The sequence below is a fragment of the Girardinichthys multiradiatus genome, chromosome 6 (genome assembly GCF_021462225.1).
Source record: "Girardinichthys multiradiatus isolate DD_20200921_A chromosome 6, DD_fGirMul_XY1, whole genome shotgun sequence".
Taxonomy (NCBI): domain Eukaryota; kingdom Metazoa; phylum Chordata; class Actinopteri; order Cyprinodontiformes; family Goodeidae; genus Girardinichthys; species Girardinichthys multiradiatus.
Genome location: NC_061799.1, coordinates 3,938,808 through 3,953,916, shown reverse-complemented (window position 1 = coordinate 3,953,916; position 15,109 = coordinate 3,938,808). Strand labels below are relative to the sequence as shown.

General features: G+C 41.1%; 1 protein-coding gene across 5 annotated transcripts in view; it reads right to left on the bottom strand.

Annotated features, from left to right (window-relative positions):
- Positions 1–8,239, bottom strand: part of LOC124869941 (casein kinase I-like) — a 45,602-nt gene extending 37,363 nt beyond the window's left edge. For 4 of the 5 annotated variants that reach the window (XM_047368202.1, XM_047368205.1, XM_047368204.1 and 1 more), the window contains exons 1-2: positions 8,091–8,239; positions 3,723–4,710 (exon numbers count right to left, since the gene is read on the bottom strand). In XM_047368202.1, coding sequence (XP_047224158.1) covers positions 3,723–3,983 — 261 coding nt within the window. In that variant the 5' untranslated portion in view covers positions 3,984–4,710; positions 8,091–8,239. Of the gene's footprint in view, positions 1–3,722; positions 4,711–8,052 lie in introns of all 5 variants that reach the window. The other variant, XM_047368203.1, reaches the window with a different exon arrangement.
- Positions 8,240–15,109: the final 6,870 nt, after the last annotated feature.

Below are 15,109 nucleotides of genomic sequence, written 5' to 3'. Positions count from 1 at the left end.
TTTGCGCCGCCACTCAGATGGCGTTTCTCATACTGCTGCAGTGAAAAGAAAACACGAGGCAGATTCAGCAAAAAACGTGATGGCTAAAGCTATTGAAGAAGCGCAGTCACAGTGTGACGAGGAAACAAAGGGGCTTCTAAAAACTGCTTACGAATTACCCAAAGCAAAATTTTGTCATCTGGTTAAATTTATGAAAAACATGGAGTGTCCCATTTTTAAAAAGCTTAACACAGAAACATCAAGCTATGGTAGTTACATAAATGAACAAGGATTGTCAGAAATGCACCAAGCCATTGCAAGTACACTTGTAGAAGATGTTGACAATGCTGTAAGAAGAAGTCCTGTGTTCTCATTAGTACTGGATGAATCTACTGACATAGCAATACAAAACGACTAATTACCTACATCAGGTACATTGAAGACAACAAGCTTCAAACAAAACTGCTCAGGAATTCTGAAATAGTTGATGGAAGAGCAGATACTATTGTTGAGGATGTGAAACAACTGTTGACAGAGAAAAATCTAGATGGAAAACAACTTACAGCAGTTTGCACTGATGGAGCAGCTGTTATGACAGGGTGTCCTCAAGGAGTTGTTAAAAAACTAAGAGAATTATATAACTCAGATTTGGTGAGCTGTACAGCTCATCGTCTTGCACTTGCTGCCACTGATGCAGCCAGCTCTGTGCCACAGGTGAAGAAGTTTCAGCAGGATCTGTAATCAGTTTTTGTGTTTTTCAGTAACTCTGCTGTCTGAAGCAACAAGCTGCATGAATTGCAGAAACAGCTAGATGAACCCCATCTGAAGTTCACTCAGCCACATACAGTGAGGTGGTTGTCAATTCACAGTGCTGTTTCAGTTGTGTGCAGATCATTGAAATCCCTGAGAGATGTACTGGAGCACATGGCTTCCTCTGATGCTCAGGATGCTGACAAAGCCAAAGGTCTATTGATAGCTGTCAGACAATTTAACTTTGTGGCCCTTTGTCACATGATGAAGGATATACTGATGCATGTGGTCCTTCTCTCAAAACATTTTCAAAGAGAAGATCTGGACTTTTCCACAGCCCAGCCAATGGTTGAAAGTACCAAAGCAGCACTGGGAGAACTAATAGTCCACCCTGGCCCTTCAGAAGCAGGATTCTTCAGGTCTTACAGGGTAACAAGTTTAAAGGAGACAAAGTTTTTGACTGTCACACTCAAAAACCAGCCTTTGATGACAAAGAAATTGACAGATTTCCCTCTGACACACTGGATATTTTGTCATGGTTCACAGTTCTGGAGCCAAAAAAAGCCATCGTGGCAAAACAGTCTGAGAATTTTTCTCACTATGGTGCAGATAAACTTGACAACCTACTGGCCCACTTCTCAAGTAATGTAAATGCAGCGGATGCTCGGTCCGAGTTTGCATTGCTGAAGCAAATTATGGTTTCCAGTGACCGTTATGCCTTATTTTCCTTTCAAGAGTTTGCAGAGGCTGTCCTGAGTAAACATGGTGTATTTACTGAAATGGAGAAGCTAATTAAGATAGTGCTGGTCATACCAATTGCAAGTGTGTCTTGCGAACGTGGATTCAGCACACAAAACAGGATAAAAACAAGATTCAGAAATTCACTTAATAACACAAACCTCACCAATCTGATGATGATTTCAGAACTTGGTCCACCCCAAGAGCAGTTTGATTTTAAAAGAGCTATAATCAAATGCAAAGAGATGAAGCAGAGAAGACAGAGAACAGAGAGGACAGAGGATCGAGCAGAGCCTGGAGGAACGAGCCACCAAAAAGAATCATTACACTGATTTAGCTGATGAACAAAAAAGTTGGAGCAATGTATATAGTTGGATACGTTATGATGCCAAGTCACCAAAGTCTGTTTCTGCAGCTTAGGTTTTTGAAATATTTTGTTTTTTCTGGAAAGAGAGAACCCATGGAAAGAAGAGAGAATGGAGACCGATTAGAAGGAGGCACCAAAAGGATGAAAGATGCAACTCAAAGTGGAAGAACATAAAACAAATTACAGACATGTAAATAGTTCAGATAATCTCCGAAGCAGCTAAGCAAGAAGTCATGAGAGAAATTTTATTTCAACAAAGTTGTTACAATGAAGAGAAATGCGGACAGAAGTACAAAAACAGGAAAAGAGTAGAGCATGGAGACAAAAGATAAGAGACAGCCACAGATGAAGCTATGATGACAAGTAAAGAAGATTAAAAAGGGACAGTTAGAATAGTATCGATGTGAGATAAAACTAAACAATGTTAAGATCTAAAGTTAACCTCAAAAGCAGTTGAATGGATAGTTTCCATGCTTAAAATATTTTTCTTCCTTTATCTCCTGTCTAAAGAGATGGGAAAGAGATGAATAAAGCTGAAGAGGGAACGTGGAGCGTGGAGACGAGAGAGCCACCTAAGATGACCACTCAGAAAGGAGAAAGTGACAAATTAAAGCTGCCAATTAATCTGAGTAGGGCATTTTGTCAGGGTCATAAGTTACATCCCCCCGAAAGTGTATAAATCCCACCATTGCAAAGCTTGTAGGGGGGGAATTCCACCCTATTTTAAAAAGTGAATTTCAGGCCCTGGTGTAAGAAGAAACGACAGGGAGCCTGCGTGATTCCACTACTAATCCAACTGTTTATTGCTGTTACAGTTAGTACTGGCTGTGATGTGCTTGTGACAACAGTCTCCTGTGCTTCTTGTACTAAAGAATATAATTAAAAGGCAGAGACTTATCTTCCAAAGGAAAAATCCAGGCCTGGCTTAAATGGTCCAAAACCTTGTGGAAGAATGTATTATTTCAGGAAGAAACTTAACCAAAACTATTGGCAGTAAATTGTAAAAGGCAATTTTAGCAACAACAAAAATAAAATCAGCAAATGACAATCACAAATAAATATTGTGTTGGCAGCAACATGCTCTGTGGTTACTTTTCAGTTCTAAATACAGTAGCTTTTGGCCCAAAACCCTCCAACTGTCTGCTTGAAGTTGAAGATTTTATTTTTTAGCATCACTAACTGCAAGCATCCATCAGTATCAAGAAAATAAGGGCTTGACCTGAAGAAAATGAATGGCCTAGCCAAAGCGCAGAACTAAATCAGATAGAAATTCTAAGGTCCACCTCAGGTGGGCTGTAGACAAGAGATTTCCTCAAAATGAGAGATTTGGAGAACCTTTGAAATTAAAGCGGGCTAACATTATCAAGAGGTGTGTGGGATGCTGACATACTCTTACAGAAGATGACTGAATGCTGAAACTGAATGATAAGGTTTCTCAGAAATATATGCAATCAGGTTATTGTAGCTTTTGAATTTTTTCTCGGAAAAAAAAACCCCAAAAATAATAATCAATGAATACTATTCCCACAAGAAGTCCAACGAGACAGGTGACCAAAATGTATTTGAATATTTACTTAAATATGAATGTATGGGAAAACTAGGAGACAGGTTAACCATCTTGGCTACACCAAATTATTCAGGACATCAAGGTAGTGAGTAATTTCCAGCTAATATTCGTCTTTTATTTGTTTAACAAAATTATTCAGCATGACTACATTATGTAAAAGGTCTGAGAAAGGAGATACAACCAAACAGTAGACTGGGGTTCTTATTTTGTAAGGAATTTATTTCAAACGTCTTTAATATATAAACAAATCTGTCAGTAACGTAACATTCTCTTTAAACTAAATGAAGAGTTTGTTACATATAAAGAATTGGGAAGACTTACTAGTTTGATGGCCACATATTCATTGGTGTACAGGTTCTTTCCAAGTCGTAGTTCTCCAAAGTTCCCACAGCCAATCTTCTTCCCGACCCGGAAGTTTGGTCCGACCATCAGAACTCCAGAGCCTGAGCCAGCAGCCCGGCCACTGTGCCCTGATCTGCCCCCTGTCTTCCCAGACATCCTCTTACCATCCTCTGCCTCCCCTTTTCCTCCTCCTCCCCCACCCCCGCCGCCTCCTCCTACTCCGCGCTTGTCAAAGTCCATCAGTTTGTGGTAGCCTGGCCTCTCCACGATTAGGCTGATTCCATGCACCAAAACAACCACTAAAACAACTGCCTAGCGGCTTGATTTTCAGATGTACCAGTGAGCCACACTGAGGCACACACTTTGGCTTTAAAAGAGGGGGAGCCGGATTAAAATGTGGCAACTTGTGCTAGAATGGGAGAGATTGGATATCAATCAAAAGAAATTAAATAGATTTGAGCTAAAGAACAGAACCTAAAAACTAATAACTGTCAAGGTTGAAGAAAGACAAAGATGGTAAGAAGCGTGATGGATTTTCAGTATATTTGACTGAAAATACAACCAATGAATAAAAAATGGGATGAGGAGGCACAATCAGTAGTGATTGTTTGTCCCCCATGCAGGGGCCAGAGATGGTAAAGGAAGATGGCAAAGTGATTTGAAACCATGTAGTTAGCCAAACGCTGACATGCTGTATGAAACTAGGAAGGTGCCCTTGATTAAGGCTTTGACAGGCCAATCCAGCATGACAATAGATTAAAAACACTCAGAAAAGAGCTCAGATGTTCACCTCTGACCTTCAGCTAGGGCAAAATCTATATCAGCGGTCTGATTTCCTGCCATATGTTTCAGTAAAGACGCAGGACTTCAGTACTCATCCGGTAATCTGTCCTACAGCTGCTTGGTCCTCTATAACACCTCATAAGGCTTTGGTGTGTGATTCCAGAAATGCTGTATACTGGGAAACCTGAAAAAACACACAAAAATATATGATTTAGTTCTCAAATTAATCCAACAGTGTTTCCCTAATGGTTCATGATGGGGGTGCAGTGGCAATAGATTTTAATATTCAAGTATTCAGTGACTGATCTGTAGCTTAATCAAAAGAATCAGCCAATGCAACAAAGTAGATTTCTGAATTTTGAAAGCTAATACATAGCAATAAAATAAAAATAATTATTTTTATGATCATGTCATATAGTGCTGTTACTCTGTGAAAAAGACTCAAAGTTGTTTTTTTCTGATGGAGGAAAAAGAAAAGTCACAAGAAGCACAGTGGTGTAGGAAGCTAATTAAAAGGAAACTTTTTACCAAGATTTGTCAACTGTTTATTGAAAATGCGAGAGAGGCCGCATGTTTTTACAGACATCAGGAGCCTGAACCTATTACAGCCATGGTGCTTTTTTAGCTTTCAACCTCTGTTCGTCATGATACATCCTGGGTTTGGTAATGTTTGCAGCCTTTATAAAATCTCAGAGTTAAGCTAGCACTCGCTAAGGAATACACACAGATCCTGATGTTAGTAGTTAGTAAAGCTAACCAGACTAATGACTAATACAAGATGCTGAATACAGTTCAGAATGTCATTGTTTGAAAACTATAAAACCCTGTATTACAGCTGATGCTGTCGCAGAAGCAAGGCGTCACATTGCTTCTGCTCCCAAAATCAATAATTAATGACCACTCACAACCGGAAGGCTGGAAAAATATCTGGATTGCTGTTCTGATTTTTTCTTGTACTTAAAAGAGATATTTGTATAATTGAATATATATAAAAACAATACATATAAAATAAAATATAAAATAATAAACGTTTAAAAATATATAAAATATGATTTCATTTCCCTTTGGCATTAATTGAAGTTAATGGAATTAAAATCTAAATCTGCTAAAATCAGCAAAGATTAGCCAAAGCTAACGAAACAGTTATTAGCCATAAAATTCTGATGGTGCACCTCTAGTTATACTGGTGTCCTTTACAATATGGTGATCATTGGGCAGGAAGCTGCTCTGTGGGTGGAACAAGTGAGGGTTCATGTGATAATGAATCGTGTTTTGAGGTAATTGATTAATTGTTATAACCTTAGTGAAGCAAATACTACAAATTTTACAACAAACCCACAACATACAGTTTTGGATCACCGTACATTATAAATAAATTCAATTGGAAAAGGAACTGCTGTATAATAAACCTAACCTAGTGATGGACAAAGGGGAAACAACAGTCTGAAAACAAAAAGGAAGTGTCTGAGACAGCAGCTGAGTGTGTCAATGCTTCTATGCTGATGGTATATACAGGAATTAAAGATAACACCCTGACCACCTAAGCCACAGTGGGACATAGTGACATGTGAACTACGTGATAAATGTCATTTCTTAAAACGTTTTAGGAAAAAGATCAGTGATTGAAGTTGTTTTCTTTTTTTCATAGAAAATGTGTCAATCATCAGCAGGTCATGGTACATTTAAAGTAAAAGCTGAGACAAAAATCTAAGGAAGAAGCCAGAAATTGAGTTCAATGTTTAGGGAAGTTGGAGAATTAGGTTGCTTGGAACTAGGTTGCTTGTAGCAGATCGGCTAAAATCACATTTTATAATAAAATTTAAAAAACACCCTGCTTGGCTGAAGTTAGGTCTAAGCCTTTAATTATACCCCTCAAAGCAGGTCAGACTGTTGATTTTTTTTTGCCCTCCCACAGCAGCCTCTGTCAGATTGAGCAACTCACAGGAAAACAGGTAATCAATGGTGTTCTATAGCTACTGGTAAGGAAGGGTTAGACACTTTCACTCACTGCGTCCTCAGCAAACAAACAATAGTCGAACTTGGAAATCTAATATGAATATGGCCTAAAAAACTCTGGCGAGCAGATGTTTGTGCATCCTGCTTATTGCACAACTTTCAACAGTCTAAGGTTCGAAACTAATCAATCAGAACACTTTCAGCAAAAGAAAATCCCTGTAAAATTATGTGAAAGGGACATTAAGTTGACAATAAAAAAAAAACTAATTCTAACTCATTCCTGTTTAAAAGATGAGCAATAAAATTTATGAAAACAGTTTTATATTATTTAAATCACTTTAAAAAAGGTGGTGAATCTCAATAACCTATGCTGCCTTTGTTATCTATAGTTCTTTGTGTCATGACCTCCACTGAACTGACAACATCAAGCCAAGCAGTGACAGTTTTATGTGTCTCCACTTGGTTTATCTTACACCTACATTCGCGCACAAAACATCAAAAGCAAAAGTAATTTCTCCACAGCCTGCCACTGGCTCGGAGCCTGACCCAAATTACTGAGCAATATTGGAACAGCAGATTCAACAGTTACTGCACAAGAGGATAAAGCTCATCAGCACACAAAAAACGCTTCAAAACAACAGACTTAGCCTAACCTTGCATCCACTTTTGTCTAGAACATCAAAAAACATCTAAATATGTTCAACGTCCTGTACAGTAATTGCATACTACTCGATTACACCTAGCACCGTCAATGCTATACACGGCGGACTCATGTATACATACGTGCAGCACGGCACTGAACCGAGTCCTTTACGACGCTGATCAGAGCTCCTGATGGGGTTTCCAGGGGAAATATAGGAACATACTGCAGGAACATACTGCACATCAACATGGCCTTGGTTTACCACCCACACTCCAATAAACAACTGGGCTTTATCACGACCTACTCACTTCATAATACGACTTAATACTGGAACCAGCGAACAGGCCAAAGTCTAGCAAACTGTAACACAACACTTTTTTACATCAGCATACTAGCGCTCGGTGTTATATACTTCGACACGAAAAGTTTGTGCAAGGAGCTAATATTAGCTGAACACCTAAACATTAAGGCTCAATCTGAATATTATATAGCCCGGCTGTGAACACCGGATATTTGCGACTTATTTATTCTAAAAACACATTTATTGTGTTGTTATACGCCGAGCAACTAAGAAAGCAGATAGCACAGGAAGTTAGGTTTTAGGCCACAACAGTTTTTTGCTTGGCCTAAATATGTTAGGATTCATTGAAACGAATTTCAAGTCGCAGCCTGGAGAAAATATAACGGCAACAATTACTTACCACAAAAAACGACAGGGTGCATACCAAGACACGACTGTTAAACGTTTACCATGATATTTATATTTTCAACCACAAAGGTTTTAATAGCTTGTATGATAGCAGCGAAACGTTGCTTGACAGAAGCTACCATAGGCTAACGTGTTAGCCAACTAGCTAGCTAACTAGCTACCGCTGAATTTCGGCATATGTTCCTCATCATTCAGAAACACAGTGAACTCATTCTTACCATTACGTTTATCCCAGTTAAAGCCAGGTCTTACATACCAACAATGACTGCGTGTGTCCTTATGCTCCCAACTTGAAATAAACTCTGATGGTTTTCTTCTACTCGTTTTCCTGATCATCTCTTTAACTGTGCATGTTTGGCTAACCAACTACAAAGCTCCGCCAACGACCTAACGTAGTTTGCGTAGATGCAGTTGAAACCGACGGCCCTAAAAGAAAACCCGAACGTAAACCGAGTTGAAGAAAACCTGCATGCATTTTGCGTACCTGTGTAGATGCGTGAGACATACAGTGGGCACAAACACTTCTATTATTTAGAAACTTTTTTTCCCACATCTACACATCTTTTAGGGAGGTGTTTTACAATAGGGTGGTGGCTCATCGGTCCTGTATATTTGTTTTAAATAAAAAAACGCAAAACAAGACAATCTGTTTTTATATTTAGAAATCTGAAAACACTAAGTTAATTTCATCAGAGCAATTATTCAGAAGTAGTTATAATCTGCAATCTCAATTTAATATTATTCATGTAATAATAATTAAATTCATTTTAGTTTATGTGGACAGAAAGAGACCCAGAAAAACACAGAAGCACTGAGCCAAGAAGTGGAAAACCAAGTGTTTTTTCACTATATTGTCGAAGCCGTCTCTGCTTCCCTGGGTCCGTTAATTTGGGCACAGGTTTCAAAAGAGTGAAATAAACACAAAATACAATCAGCTTATGTTTGCCTCTGCGCAGAGTGAGAGAAAGATGCTCCAGTCAAAAGCTGCAAGCAACAACTCTGCCCTCTCTTTGGTTCCAGCTTGTTTTATTCAGTCTTCAAGGGTGTGTTCAACATATACATATATCATGTCACTCATGTGTAACATAACATTTTCTTAGGTCCAAATAAGGAGTGCTTCTGGTTATTTTCTCCTAGAAAGCTTGTCTTATCTTGTCTCCGGCCTTCCCTGTCCTCCATCCATTTACGACCTTGCCCTCTCTCTACCCTTTCCTCCCTTGTCATTCACCAATTTACGACCTTGCATTTTCTATGCTTCACTCCCTAAGGACCTTGCACATTCCAGTTACACACATAGATAGTTTATATTCTACATTCCCCCTTTTGAACTATAATAAAAGAGTTCACAATCTAAAATGTCCTTCTAAGAATAAGTAGAAATAAGTAAAAATATTACTGTACCACCTGTAAAACAAGAAAATCATTAAGAAAGCATGCATCCATCTTATCATGCGTCCATGAAGTCACACTCTGAGTCCTCATCCTGGTCATAGCCAATTTGCAACAGTGGCATTGTTATCTTTGGATCCCTCTGCTCAATTGCAGAGGTGATGAGGCGCACCATCAGAGAATGAATGCATGGCAAACAACAACATCCACAGGTCACCATTATAGCTACGAATACTGCAATAGAAATCATCAAAGACATTATCAAACCCTTCCAGTGTCCAAATATGCCTGACATCCACTCCTCCAGGGGATTATCAATTCCAGAATGTTCATGCATGGTGGCGGAGAGGGTATTAAGTCCCTCTAAAGCCTTTGACACTGAACCGTCCGGTGCAGTGTTATTAGGAATGAAGGTACAACACATATCTCCAAACATGGCACACACGCCCCCTTTTTCAGCTAACAACATATCCAATGCCATCCTATTTTGAATTGCCATGAGGGAAGTTGGGGCCAATTGTTCAGATAAACCTTCTACAGCGTATCGAGTTAGATTGGCCAGACGCAAAACATTATAATGAATATAATTAATGTAGTCTACGTTTTTGTTGGGCGTTACTGGGAACAAGGCAGCTATAATAGGGATGTTTTCAAATCCAGCTGATATTTGGTCTGCAAGTTTATACTCATTTGGGACTCCTCGCGGAACTCCAATTGCATCTATATAGGTGGGGAAACCCTGACTCAGGTCAAAAGTGGTTGAAGCACTTCTTTTCATAATATGTCTTCTCCTCCTGCAAGTGAGTGCCAGCGCCTTATCTTGTTGATATGTCACAGAAATAATACTAGGGCCAATTAAAATCAACGGGGCCTGCAATCTGACCATTGCACATACTCCCATGGCATTATTTGGTATATTAGAGAGAAGTCTATATCCTCCGCAGTAGTAATATAATCCTGATCGTGCCCAAAGTCCTATCACTTTTCCAGATGTTATGGTATTACACCAGTCCGAGGGAATTTGTCCTACATTCACCTGTGGGGCATTTGAGGTGAACTTGAAACAAAAATATGTCCCATTCGTCCTCTGGGGAGTGAATGGACCTATCTTGGTATTGTTTGGGATGGGTGGAAAGATGCTAGCTAGAATGGTACAGTTGGCTGGGGTGGCTTCTTTAGTTAGTTGTAACATGCAACTGTACCCCCAAGCATCTTCCGGATATAAAGGGGCTGGGTCAGTGGTTAAGTGTGGCCTTGCAGATGCACATGCAATGCAGTCAGACCAACTTTGTTCCTTTGCGGTTTGTGTCATCCATTGCAACCAAAGATTATCATCTGCGTAACCTGTGGCCATCTGGATTATTTCTAGAGGCTGCAGGGTGGAGTAATCTACTTTTACCACCCCCTCTAGTTGGTCTTCTGGTTCTGGGACTGTAGGAGTGCTGGTGGCATGTACCTGAGGAGTTGGTTTATTTAAATTGACTTTGATTAGTACCTGGGGGTCGGTCCTTGTTACCTCTACCCCTAGAGTAAAATACATCACCTCATCCCACTTGTGAGAGGTGCAATGCAAACCTTCTTGTAACGATTTTATGGACAAAAATAGTGGATTGACACCCCCAAGTGTGTTATGTGTCAACGCTCGTACCAGGCTAATTTGTTTGGCTTTTACTCGATTCCGTGAATTTATATATGTCAGGGTGGGTGTCCACCTACCCGTGTACCCCACTGCGTGACCCAAGTTTCCGCAAAGCTGGTTTCCCCCATATAAACTCATTGGTCCTGCCTGCAGCGCATTGTCGAGATTGGCACACAAATACACATCATACCTGCTCCAGGCAGTCGGATTCTTCCCACACTTCATGACATCACACAGGTCAAACCGAAAAGTGGTAGTTGCTCCTAATGTGTAATTTAGTTCTAATCCCCCATAATGCTTAAGGCCCATGTCCTTGGGTTTGTTTACCTTAGACCTTTTGGACACCTTTCCAGAGTGGTTTTCAGAACATGTCTGGAATGGAAGTTCACAAAAATACCATAAGATAAACGTAACAATGAATACTGAGAGTAACACGTCACCTATGATGAAACTCCTAGAGAGTCTAGTTTCCTTACTTTGGGCGCTCATTTTTTGGTTTTTAAAAAACTTATGAAACTTAAAACATAAACATATACAGTTAAATCATAACCTGAAAAAATCAAAATGTTATATAAAATCTAAAATGTTCGCCGAACAGTGTCTTCTGGGGTGGGATGAAAACTCTACCACTCCTAGTGAGAGGGAAACTCAATCACTTCTTCTTCTGCTGTTCTTCTTCTGTCTTCAGCTCTCAGGGCAGACTAACCCTGGGCTAATTTCTCTCACCCGGGGATTATTCTGCCCCTTCTTGGGAGAGAGAAGTGAGATTGTCTTCTCCTGTATTTTCGCTCAGATCTTCCTGGACCTGAGAAAGGGATCGTTGAGGTGGTTCTGCTCCTGCACACTGGCTCTAGTGATACCAAGTAGCGCCTTTGCCCTTCAGCCTGACTGCATGGGTTGTCCTCTCTGTGACCTGAAATGGACCAGTCCACCTTGGCTCTGACCACTTTCTTTTGATGACTTTCAGGAGGACCCACTCGGCTTCCAATGTGGTGGTTCCAACCCTGGTCTCTGGTTCTGCTGGGATCTGTTTGGAGAAAGCTGTAACAAGACTGTGGAGAGATCTGTAATAATCACAATGAGACATAGATTGTTCACACTCAGTGAGAAACGGTAACCTTGTTTGGGGGCCTGGAAATGGCCTACCTGTTTGCAGCTCATGTGGAGTTAAACCATGTTTCTGATTTATAGAACTCCGTACAGACATCAGAGCTAATGGTAAGGCAGTAACCCAATTCATGTTGGTCTGTGCACAGATTTTAGCCAATTTGGTTTTAAGGGTTTGATTCATTCTTTCAACCTTCCCATGTGACTGTGGATGGTACACAGTGCCAAATGAGTGTTTCAGTCCCAAAAATTTTTCCACTTCCTTGAGTTCCTCATTTTTGAAATGTGTTCCATTGTCAGACCTTATTTTAGCTGGAAAACCGTGTCTAGGGATATAATGATTTATCAAACACTTCACCACAGATTTGCTGTCTTCCTTTTTTGTAGGCCACGCCTCCGGCCATCCAGTAAATGCATCCACACACACCAACAGATATCTGAACCCATTTACTCTCTCAGTCATGTCTGTATAATCAATGATAACCTCTTTTCCTGCTATTGGGTCTACTGGGAACTTTCCAGGTGCTAGCTTCAAGGTTGGTCTAACATTGAACTGCCTGCACATCTCACATGAATTAATCCAATGGACTGCCATTGGTTTCAAAAAAGGGTGCCACCAGTGTTCAAGATTTTTCAACATTTGCATTGTTCCCACATGTCCTACTTCCTGTGCTTCTTCTAGGGCTACTTTAGTAAGACCTGGTGGCAAGATGGGACGCCCGTCTAGGCTTCTCCAGAGACCACTCTGATCCTCTGATCCCCCTCGGGCCTTCCAAACTGATTTTTTCCTCAGGAGAGGCCCCCTTTTGTGATTTCAGTATTTCTTCCAGGGTGGGTTTTGGTGTCCACCCTGCTTCTGCACACATCATTATGTGCCTGGGCTGATATCCTGCACACTGTTTAGCTGCCGGGTCAGCTGCCTGATTCCCTTGTGCTACTCTGGTGTTACTGCTGTCATGTCCTCTGCATTTAACGACGGCTACTTCTTGAGGGAGCAACAAAGCTTCAGCCAACTTTCTCATTTCCTGTTCATGTTTAATGGGTTTCTGTCCTGCAGTTCTGAATCCTGTCCTCAGCCACTGTTTGAGTTCTACATGTACTGCTCCTGCAGCGTATGTGGAATCTGTGTAAATGTTAACCTTCAGTCCTGCTCCTACTTCCAGAGCAGCTATCACTGCCAAAACTTCTGATCTCTGCGCTGATTGTGCATCTGTCAGTTCCTCTGCCTGTACTGTGACTAAATCTGTCCCTGTGTCTTCCACCACCGCGTATGCTGCCTTAAGTCCTTCTGTGTCATGTCTGAAGCAGCACCCGTCTGTGTACAGGTTTCGGGCATCTGTTAGGGATGTACTTTGTAAATCTGGTCTGATTTTTTCATTGAATTCAACTTTTTCTGCGCAGACATGTGGTGTACCGGTAATTATTCTATCTGCCATGTTTATTCCTTCATGTGTGTATGTGATGTTTGGGGCCTCCAGCACCTTACTCAGCCTCTGTTGTCTCAGTGGTGAGAGTGTGAAAGCCTGAGAGTTCACAAAGGCCACCACACCATGTGATGTCAATATGTTAAGAGGATGTCCCATCACTACATGAGCTGTTTTTTGGATTATTTTAGCCATCCCTGCTGTGTGTCGGGTGCACTCATGATGTCTTTGTTCCATGTTGTCCAGCATTACACTTATGTACATGAGGACTGTCCTAACTCCCCCTTTTTTCTGGAACAGCACACCATTTGCTGTGTGTGATGTTACAGAAACACCCAGCTGAAATGGCAACGTGTAATCTGGGTGTGCCAAATGTGCAGCTTGTGAGAGGCTGGTTTTTAAGTTAATGAACGCTTCTTAAGCTTCTCTGGTCCATTCAAGCGGGGCAGTGAGATTTCTCATGCCCTATTTTTTGACAAGGTCTCTAAGGGGTGCAGTGAGGTCGGTGTAGCCGGGCACAAAAGATCTGCTATACCCTGTGAGTCCTAGGAAAGACAACATGTCCTTAAACAGGAGTGGTTTTGGGTGGGACAAAACTGCAGATTGGTGAGCTGTGGACATTCCCGTGCCAGGTTGGGAAACTACTCTGTCCAGAAAGTCAACCTGGCGTCTGCAGATCTGGAGTTTGGCCTTGCTAATCTTGTAGCCTTTTTAGCCAAATGTGACAGGACAATTGCTGTTGCCTCAAGGCATTCAGCCACAGTGGGTGTTGCAAGGAGAATGTCATCCACGTACTGAATCAGAGTGGTGTTTGGTGGTAATAGGCAATCTTGGAGAGTGTCTTTTAGAACCTGATTGAAGATTCCTGGAGAAAGCACGAATCCCTGTGGCAAACGAGTGTATTTATACCTATGAGATTTATAGGTAAATGCGAAAATGTCCCTGCATTCCTCAGCTAAAGGAAGGCAGAAAAATGCGTTGGCCAGATCAATGCAGGTAAACCAGCAATGGTCAGGGTTAAGATTTGTCAGAGCAACATAGGGATTGGGCACGGGAACGGTAGGGGTGGCCAAAGCTGCATTTATGGCCCGTAAATCATGTGCCATGCACCATTTACCTGTCCCTTTTTTCTCCACTGGCAAAATGGGTGTATTCCATGAAGAGGAATGTGCGGACTATAAAACACCTGAGTTCCAGCGGCCTTCCACTGTATCTTTAATGCCTGATTGTGCTGCTGGTTTGTGAGGGTATTGTGGCTTCCATATTGGTTAGTCGGTGGTTAACTGAAAGGTAATGGGGGAACATTGAATCAGGCCTACATCTGTGGGCCCCTCTGCCCAGAGTGTGGAAGGCATTTTTTCCACAGTAGCAGCTGCCAGCGGATGGTCTGTTTTTTCTTTACCATGGCGTCTGTCTAACTGAACATGCTCCAGTGTGCCCACATCCGTGGAGTGGTTGAATATCTAATAAGTGTTCCCTGAGGGCGAGTAAAAAAGGTTGGGGGTTGCCAAAGGCTGCCAATCCTGTAGGTTCAGGGAGCGTTTTAACACATCTCCAAGTTCAGAATCAGAATCAGAATCAGAAAAGCTTTATTGCCAAGTATGTTTTTGGACATACAAGGAATTTGTTTTGGCGTAGTCAGTGCAATACAATACAAATTAAACAGTATAAACATATCTACAATATAACATAAATATATGTGCACAGTTTTAAGTG